A 10060-nucleotide genomic window follows, 5' to 3' on the forward strand; every position below is an offset into this window, starting at 1 on the left:
GAGGGCAGAACGGTCTTCTCTCCCTGCCTACCTATGACCCCTGGGGTGGAGCACATTGAACCAAAAGATGATGTTTCCTGGGCCTTTCTGCAGATCGATTATTACTGCCGCCTGGATTACCTGTGGAAGAACAAATTTAAGAAGGAGCAGGAAGAATTTGAAACCATGAAGAATGTGAATCATCTCCTGCTGGAGAACGTCCTCCCTACCCATGTGGCTGAGCACTTCATTGGGGACAAGCTCAGTGAGGTGCGGGCAAGGCCAAGCAGAGGCGGGCAGCAGTCACCCTGCTGGCAATTTACAGATTCATTTGTTGGGTGTTTTCTGAGGCAGGCTCTGACACCAGTGGTCCCCAAGCTCCAGCACCAGACTGGAGCCACTCGCTTTCCCAGCCCTGCTCACCGAAATCCCACTTCTGTCAATTAGAGGAGCCTTTTGTCTAGTATGAAGGAGCCATGTGGCCCTGTCTTCCTTCCAGAGCCCCAATAACACCTGAGAGGCTGAGATGTGGAGAGTGTGGGCTACCTTCTTCTGTGTTTCTCAAAGTGATGATCTTTTCGGGAATTCTGATTGGGAGGGCTGCATTTCATATGTCCGGGGTTATAGGCTGCAGGAAGGCTTTGACACAGGAGAGAAAAAGGGAGTGGACCCTGGATTTCATTGGCATAAGCAACCCTTCCAGGTGAGATGACTCCAAATGTGCAAGGAAGCATCTTCTCTGAAACTTATAGTTAGAAAGGATTACATGGAGTACTGAGTGGTTGGGTGCCACCCAGCTAGTGTGTCAGAAGCAGGGCTGGGGTCAAGGCCTGCCCTCTCTCCACCCGCCACAAAGAGAGCAAAGTAAAAGCTCTCCTCTCAGAATATTGGTACTTCTAGGAAAAGACATCCTTTGGTGTTAGTAGAGCAGACATTACCATCTTCCTTTTATCCCTGAGGATCCCAGGCTCAGAAAGATGACACAATTTTCCCTAAGTCTCCTGGCTAACATATGGGTTTAAACTGCAGTCTTTGGAATCCAAGAGTGTAACTCTTCATCCTGTGCCCCAGGACACCCACCCAGAGGTCCCCTCACCCCAAAAGCTGCCTCACCTGTGGATGTTACCTTGGAGATTCCTGTGTGCCCGCCAGGCAGAGTGTTTTCACACAGTGCTTAGTAATCATAGTACCTGAGACCTATGATTGTGACCCATACCTTACATTATATTCTTTGATCCTTACTGTAACCCTATGAGGTAAGCAGAGCCAGAGCTCCCATTTTACAGATGAGGAAACAGAGACACATTACTTAAAATTAGGAAAGAACTGGGTCCTAGTTCTGGGGCAAGAGCACCTTCTGCTACATCTCCTTGTCTTCAGAGAAGGCCCCTTATAGTCTGGTGTATTCAAGCCTTGGAGGGGTTTCCTGTGTCCTGGAGTCCTTCTGGGCTTGGGGCTTGGGTAGAGGTTTGAGGCTTTGTGGGTAGGTAGTGGGGGGTAGGAAGTAAAGTTCTGCTTTTGCCTCCCTACTGTCCTCAGGACTGGTACCATCAATCTTACGACTGCGTTTGCGTCATGTTTGCCTCTGTACCTGATTTCAAAGTGTTCTACACTGAGTGTGACGTCAACAAAGAGGGGCTGGAGTGTTTGAGGCTCCTGAATGAGATCATCGCTGACTTTGATGAGGTGCCACCAAGTCCCAGGGAGCAGAGGAACTGTGCTGGGGGGGAGGGGAAGGGAGAGGCACGGGCACGGATCATCCCCCAGTCTGCTTTGGGACATATTTGGTGAACTATCCCTGTGCTCTGTTAATACTTTTAGGTTCCTTTCCTAATTCCATTAGGCTCAGATTCCTGTTAAAAGTTACCTTGCCGGGATATACATTGACTGTGGAGAGCTGGGGGCCAAGATGAAGGCTTGGGTGCTTAAGGCTTGGGTGGGGTGGGATTCAGCTAGGTGTTCCATGTTTGCCTTAGATAAGAATCATTTACGTTTCTTTAGTCTGTTTATTGATGTTGTGTCATGTCCTGCTCTATGACCCCATTTGGGATTTTCTTGGTAGAGATACTGGAGTGGTTTGTCATTTCCTTATCCAGCTCATTTTACAGATGAGGAAACTGAGGCAAACCGGGTTAAATGACTTGCCCAAGGTCACACAGCTAGTAAGTGTTTCAGGCCAGAACTGAATTCAGGAAGATGAGTCTTTCTGACTCCAGGCCTGGAGCTCTGTACACATTGGCACCCCCTTGCTGCCCCAGCCATGTAGGCTTTACAAAACTCCAGCCACAGCCCTATAAGGTTGGAAAGTGGTGCAAGTATTTTCGTCCTCCTTTTACAAAAGAGGAAATTGAGGCTTAGAAAAGTTATAGTTGTGTTGTAGAGGAAAGCACATCAGTCTGCCAATCAGAAGACATGGGTTTGAATCCCAACGCTATCAGTAAGTCTGATTTGGCAAACACCTGGCATTCATTAAGTCTCAGTTTCCTCATTTGTCAAAAGAGAGGCATAAAATTTGCCTAGATGATCCCTAAAGTTATTTCCAGACAGAATATGCTATAGTTCTGTAATAATGTGATTATCAAGCCTTCAATAACAATATCACATTTCTATAGAATATTTTATAAATGAGAAAAACAAGACCCAGGAGGGGAAATCACTCACCCCAAATCATAGCACTAGTGACTGGAGGACAGAGCTTATAGAACTTATGGCTTTACAGTTAATGCCTGGGAAATGTTATTGTGGTAATGCATCTTTCCTTCCCTTTTCAGCATCTCAAATGTTTCTCAGGTAGTAACATTTGCTTTGGCAAGTAGGGAGCAGCAGGGGTAGTGTTCCCCATTGGTGAAACTTAGTTCCAGTGTGGGGAGAGGACTGTGTGAGGCCAGGGTTCCCCATGCTGTCTTTTTCCTTAAGCTGTATTTTTTAATTTAAACTCAAATAGGGAGGTGGGGATGGGAATAGGGTCCAAAATTGCTTTTTCATAAGGGAGGGATGTGAATTATTTAGTAGGATTTTATCTAGGAAGCCTTGAGCCCCAGTGATGCCAGGGACAGCCCTCTGTTCCTCTGAAGATGCAGCATGGATGGGGCCGGATTTCCCACTAGGGAGAGTCTTTGACCTTTGTCTTTCCTTTCTCCCTACAGCTCCTGCTAAAGCCAAAATTCAGTGGGGTGGAGAAAATCAAGACTATTGGCAGTACCTACATGGCAGCCGCTGGGCTCAGCCTCACTCCTGGGCAGGAGAATAACCAGGTATGGCCCCAAACTAGCAAAAATATAATCACTTAAAATAGGTTATCTGAATTATGAACAATAATAATAAGATCAGTCATAGAACTGTAAATTATTTTGTTTATAAAAGGAAGCTATATATAGGAATTTCGGCAAAATTGTAATAGCATCTAATTCACATCTCTTTCTTTCTGACCTTTTCCTCCAGTGTCTCTCATAATTCCTTCCTTCCTTCCTTCCTTCCTTCCTTCCTTCCTTCCTTCCTTCCTTCCTTCCTTCCTTCCTTCCTTCCTTCCTTCCTTCCTTCTTTCCTTCCTTCCTTCCATCCTTCCTGCCTGCCTGCCTGCCTGCCTGCCCTCCTTCCAACTCCCATTTCTCAAGGCTTACAAAACCATTTCCTTAAAACAACACTGTGAAGGAAGACAGGCATAATTATTCCCATTTTACAGATGAGGAAATGGGAGCTCAGACAGAATGCGATTTGCACATGCTCATATAAACAGTCTATAGGTAGGTGTGGTTGTTGCTACGTAATAATTCTTTGACCTTGGATGAGTCACTTGACTTTTTCTGGGTCTCAGTTTCTTCACATGTAGAATGAAGGGACTGGATGAGCTGGTCTCTCTGGTCTTTGTCAACTCTGCTATTTTATGGTCATTGGTGCTAAAGCAGGTATTTGAATTTAGGTTTCCTGACTCCAGTCTAGTGCTCGTTAGATACCCTCCCTCCCCAGGTTGCCTTTGTGTGCTGCTGACTGTACTTCATTGCATAACATTTTCTTGTATTTTTAAGATTTGTGATTTTTAAACGGTTCAGTAACATTCAGTTACATCACAATCCATTCAGCCATTCTCTAGTCCTTGAACCTTTAGGTGGTTGAGTTGTAGAGTAGGGAGGGCAGGGAGTGGGGACTTCTGCCCTGTTGGCCCTCTTCCAGCAAGGAGACAGTGGCAACAGTCTGAGCCTTTTGGGCCTATCTTTTGGGGAAGGACCTTATAGGCATTGGGTCATCCTACCTGGCTAGATGACCTCAAAGCGGGGAGCCTTTTCCCATCTCCATCGGCTTTCTGGGGCATCATGGACTGAGGCAGAATCAGGGGACAAACCTCCCCACACTGCTTCAGGACCATACATGGCACCCAACACTTCCCCCAGAAAACTCACCTGCCCCACCTATACCCATACCTCGGACTCCATTTAGTTTCCAGGAAAGGCTTTATTTGAGGCATTAGGTAGATGTGCATTGGAGCAAAGAAGGCAGTGCTGTAGGTAGTGAGCAAGGGGAAGGACTATTTGAAAAGCACTTTTCCAGGGTCACATAAGCCCTAGAAATATATGCCTTTATCAGGATCAGGAGCGCCAGCATGCCCACATAGGCATCATGGTGGAGTACAGCATTGCTTTGATGAACAAGCTGGATGGCATCAACAGACACTCCTTCAACACCTTTCGCCTCCGGGTTGGTGAGTCAAGGGATCTTTGTGGTAGAGGTGGTAGAGGGAAGCAGAGGGGATAACCCTAAATGGCCATGTATACGTCCCATCAGCCTGCTTCCAGGAAGACCCACTTTGAAGCCTTACTGGAGGTAGAAAGCCACCTCTTAATTTTTTTCTCTAAAACTCCCAGGTGGTTTTCCTTGATGATAATATTCCAAGGGCTGGGAGGTTCTTCTGAATGTTTAAATGAAGCCATATTTTTATTTCAGCAGGGAATTTAGTTTTTGAAAATTAATTTTCATGCTATATTGGTCTGATTATAGACGAAAGCTTTTCCCTCCCTTAATTTGTATAAAACTTGACTTTGAACTACCATTGGTATTATTTTTCAGTAGATGACTGAAAAATGCCCACGTCCCAAAGAGATCTCATTATTTTAGGAATGCAGCCTATATTCAGACTGGTACAGTACTTCTTAGTTTGGGGAAAAAGATTTTTCTGGTTTCCATCAAGGCTTCCTTTCAGTGGAAGACTTGGCCAATATGGTTCTGTCCAGAAGTCCTAAAACCCAGACTCTACACTGAACTCACTATATACTTTCTTTAGGCATCAACCATGGGCCAGTCATAGCTGGGGTGATAGGCGCACGCAAACCTCAGTATGACATCTGGGGAAACACAGTCAATGTTGCCAGCCGAATGGAAAGTACTGGAGAACTTGGGAAAATCCAGGTAAAAAAATGCAAGCAAGCTTCTAGTGAAATTGCAGGTAGTTGTGCTGGAAAGAATCCTGGTGTGGGAGTTCAGAGTCTCGGGGTTGTTATTTGTGTGACCTTGGGCAAGGTGCATCCTCATCCTGGCCCTAAGCTGGGAAGGCCCTTAGGGAGCGTCTAGTTCAATCCCCTCATTTCTACAAAGGAAATTGAGGTCTCTTTGGGCTTTTCCTCCTCTGCAGATTTTGTGGGTTGGACTCGATGACTGCTAATTTAGGATTCTAACCATTGCCTTCCGATTTGTACCCAGACTGTCTCTTATGCCCAGTCAACAAGCATTTGGTTGTGCCAGATGCTCTGGGGATAGACAACAATGAGATGATCCTTGCTCTCAAGGAATTTACATTCTGTCAGGAGAGAAAACGTGTGGATGTAAGAATATATAAAATAAATACGAGCTTATTTCAGGGATGGAAGGGAATGTACCCTCTTCTCCCATTCCCACCAAACAAATCAAGTCCGTAGGGCTTGGTGCTGTACCTCGCACATAATATGTGCTTAATACATTCTTATTCGATGGATTAACTGGCTGCTAACATTCAGTGGGTCTGTGTATATGTCCATCAAAGGTAGTACAGAAGAGAGCCCTGGATTCTCAAAACCCCACTAGCAAAGGGCAGGATCTAGACCCCTGTAAGCTCCAGAAGATGGGCACAAATTCACTGTTACACTGTTTGCTGTCTGATGAACAGTCCAGAGAGGCTCATCACCTAAATACTGGCCAATGGGTGATGGAGTTTTGTCCATAGCAGTTCATATGTACCTTCCGTTAAACGTTGTGAGCTGCATTGGTAGAGGCTAATTATGCACGTAATAATCTCTATTCCGAGATTTATTTTCTCTTTCACAAAGGCAAAGACTTTGGTGTGTTTTCCTTTGCAGGTTACTGAGGAGACCTGTACCATCCTCCAGAAGCTGGGCTATTCCTGTGAGTGCCGGGGACTGATCAACGTTAAAGGCAAAGGAGAACTAAGAACTTACTTTGTCTGTACTGATACCACTAAGTTCCAAGGGATGGGGCTAAACTGAGGAATTTCACTGGATTGTAAGGTTTAATTACTTTGCCCTTCTTATACAAGTAAAGGAGAGGCTCGAGCTCAGCACTTGAAACTTTCTGGACTATCTCCTCGGCTTGGAATTGCTTTAAAGAATTTCCCATCTCTTGGACATGAGACGATGCCTTTGGCCTAAACCAACTACAGTACTGAGACTTTTAGAAAAAACTTCTGAAGAGTTAGGCATCAAGGCCCCCCCAGCGTGGGAGATGCCACACTTCTGGCACAGTCTTGCTGCAGATCTTGTAGAGCTATTCCTGGGACAGAAGGCAGGAGTTTGGATTATAACTGTATCTGGAAGTTGTTACACCGTAGAGTGCCATCTAGTGACTTCATAGCAACAAAAAGACACTATTTGACATAGAAAATTCCTGTATTTAATGTTGCTTTAAAATGAATTTTCTTTTGGGCTTTGGACGGACCCTGGACCCTGTTCTGGTCACCCACTGGAGGAATCCCAACACCAGTTGACTTTCTTAGTATGTCACCAACAGGGCCAGGCCTTGATGGTGGTTTGAGATCCGTATTAGGTCTGTACATCCCAGATAAAACCTTTGTTCAGTAGGGGAAAAAACTCAAACCCAAAACCCTAAAGGTGTTTTTTTTCATTTCTAGATTTCCAACAATGGAGTTGCAAGTATTTAAAAGGAAACGGTACTGCAGATAATTACTAACTGTTCCTGCTTACTGTTCTTCTGTTTCCCCTTGTTCCCATGGGTTTGTTCTAAATGAATACATTATTAATGGGACATTTTAAAAGGACTTCTCAGTGCTGGAAAAATTAACCTTTAAGTCTGTCCTCTGTCTTTTTAAATCGACTTAAAAGCCCAAGAAGTCAATGCCATGATTTTGTGTTTAGTTTTTCTACTGGGCATCGAAGAGGGTCACCTCGGCTCTACATTTTCTCTACATTTTCAGTTGGGTTCTCTCAGAAGGTAGAGATATAGGGCGAAAAAAGGCCTTTGTTTAAGTGCTAAATTAGGTTCAACCTCCTATCTGTTATATGGGTATCAGACACATCATACATTATTAATCTTATAAGTAGGTGAAAAACCATCTGCTTTTTAGCTATGCTGTTACTTTTCAGACCACAGTGGGAAAGTATGTAGCATAGAGAAAGATATCCAGCATGAATCTACCTGTAGGAACATCTTCCCTTACTACTTTGGTTTGCAAATGGAAACCAGTATGAGCTTTAAGAGTCATTTAAGAATCATTCAGCCCATAGAAAGGAAGATCCCAGAAGGCAAGTAATCCCAGGCAGGGGAATCTCCCAAGAAGAAATCCTCTCATCTTTGTGCAAGTGTTATATCTATCCCACTTAACATTCTCCTTCACAGAAATGCAGACATACCCTTGTTCTAAATCAGAGTGATTCTTCAAATCCCTTTGGAAACAAGCCAAGTTTATGAAATGTTCTTTTATGTGTCTTGACCATTAAGAACAGTGGTGTGCTTTTATAGGATTGTAGATTTCCAGTTGAAGGGACTTTGGAAGTTATCTAGTCAAATCCCAGCCTCACAGAGGAGAGGTGTTGTACCCCAAGTCCAGCACACAGTTAAGTACTAGGGCTAGGATTTTAACACAGGTCCTCTGATTTTAATCCTATATTCTTTCCATTGTACTACCCTGCCTTTTGGAAGTGGGGGTGGGTGGATGACAATCAATTTTATTTGTTTACAAGCAGAACTAAACCAGCAACATAATTTTAGGGAAAGTTTTCTAATCTAGTTCTACAGGTTTTAAAAATGCTGAATTTCACTTCACATAATGTGGACATTTTTGAGGCAAATTACCACTCAATTTGTCTCATCTAAATTCAGTTTTCCACATAGGGGCTGGGGTTCACCAATACCAAAAACACTTTCAAAGGTGTCTAACAAATCAGAAACTTAAGTGAATAGAATAGGCCTGTTGTGATCCAGTGATAAGTTCTCTCCTGGAATATATATATGAGACCCTTAGCAACAGTCTTGTTCTAATACTTTGTCCTGGTCAGAACAAATCTGGAGCATAGTTAGGTCCTAATTAGTATAGATGATGAATTCTCAGAAGTACTTGCATTGTTTGAATTTGCACTGCATATTTCCATTGTGTTAGAACCAATCACAGAATTAGTGTGAATCCTTACTACATATGGTCACTTCATATGATTCATTATTGGAGCTACTTAGGACTTAGGTCATTCTATTCAGTTCTGCATTCTACATTTTAAGGAGGATGATGATAAGCTGGAGTGTGCAGAGGAAGGCAGGAAGGTAAAGGGCCTCAGGTGCACTATATATGAAGATTTATTGAAAAAACTGGAGCAATTTGACCTGGAAAAGACTTGAGGTGTCAGGGGAAGATAAAGCAATTATCTTTAAATATGAAGGAAGAATTAGATTTGTTTCTGGGGGCCAAACAAGGCACAACAGGTAGAAGTTGCCAAGAGGCCAATTTAGGCTTGATTTAAGGAAACATTTCTCTCAATTATGCAAAGACATGCAAAGACGGAATGGGCCACCCTGGGGTGGGATGGGTCCTTCAGCACTGGAAGTCTTCATGAAAAGCTGGATAAAAACTTGTTAGTTATGGTGTATACCTTACTCAGGAGTGGGATAGAATATACAACCTCTGAAGTCTCTTCCAGTACTTTTGGAATACAAATGTTTTCTACCACGAATGGTTGGTATCTGAAATCCTATGAAACATGATTTAATTGCATGAAAAATGAAGCAATGTTTCTCTTCAGCAGATGAAAGAGCTATGCTTTTATTGGTGTGGGTACTCCTTTCAGACACAAATCACAACCCTTCTATGACTTAGTAGATGGTGCTAATATGTTGATGTGGCTCAAAAAAACCTCCTCACCTTGTGGGCCTAGTCTCATATTAAGCCTCTCCATTGTGACTTGCTGGAGAGAGCATGTGCTAGTAGTATGTGCATGTCATTTCATGGCACAGATAAAGACTGGCTCGAGACCAGAATGAGTCTGTGTAAAATGTTGCCATGGCCTCAAATAACTAGGATCTCTTCCATTCCGCACTGAAGCAAGCATCAGGAGCTTGACATGTGTCAGCAAGCACAATCTGTCCAGGAAGGAAAACAGGTTTGTAACAGTTTGGATATCTGGCCACATAACATATGTTTGTTTTTTTTTTTTTTTTTTACTTTCACTTAACAGTACTATGCTAAGATGAGAATGTCAAGTAAATTTTTCTAGCCTGAAGCTGCTCAAAGAAGTGAAAATGTTAAATTGACTAATAGGGAATAGTTTGAAGTTCTTCAGCATATGTGTTATAACTTTCCTATGAGAAATAGACGATTATTAGTTTATTTTTTATATGTTCAGAATAATGCCACAGATGTATATTTTTAGAAGGTACATGCAAATAACTGGCACTTACACTGTGTAGACAAATCTTTTACAACATTTATGTCAAAGCAGTATTTCATTTTATAAATCCTTTAACAAGGATATTTCTATAAAGCAGCAATAATTCATAAGATAAATTTGCAATTTGGAAATGTTAAGTACCTTGATTGAATCTAGATAAAGACAATGATAAACTTTTGTTGACACAGCAGTATTTAAGTCACAAT

At 42.9% G+C, this 10060-nt stretch overlaps 1 protein-coding gene across 1 annotated transcript in view; it reads left to right on the plus strand.

Annotated features, from left to right (window-relative positions):
• Nucleotides 1–7320, plus strand: part of ADCY7 (adenylate cyclase 7) — an 87124-nt gene extending 79804 nt beyond the window's left edge. The window contains exons 21-26 of the mRNA XM_072632175.1: nucleotides 94–249; nucleotides 1519–1665; nucleotides 3126–3233; nucleotides 4561–4675; nucleotides 5255–5379; nucleotides 6303–7320. Of these exons, the coding sequence (XP_072488276.1) occupies nucleotides 94–249; nucleotides 1519–1665; nucleotides 3126–3233; nucleotides 4561–4675; nucleotides 5255–5379; nucleotides 6303–6449 (798 nt within the window). The 3' untranslated portion in view covers nucleotides 6450–7320. The remainder of the gene's footprint in view (nucleotides 1–93; nucleotides 250–1518; nucleotides 1666–3125; nucleotides 3234–4560; nucleotides 4676–5254; nucleotides 5380–6302) is intronic.
• The last annotated feature ends 2740 nt before the right edge of the window (nucleotides 7321–10060 follow it).

The sequence above is a fragment of the Notamacropus eugenii genome, chromosome 1 (assembly GCF_028372415.1).
Source record: "Notamacropus eugenii isolate mMacEug1 chromosome 1, mMacEug1.pri_v2, whole genome shotgun sequence".
Lineage (NCBI taxonomy): Eukaryota > Metazoa > Chordata > Mammalia > Diprotodontia > Macropodidae > Notamacropus > Notamacropus eugenii.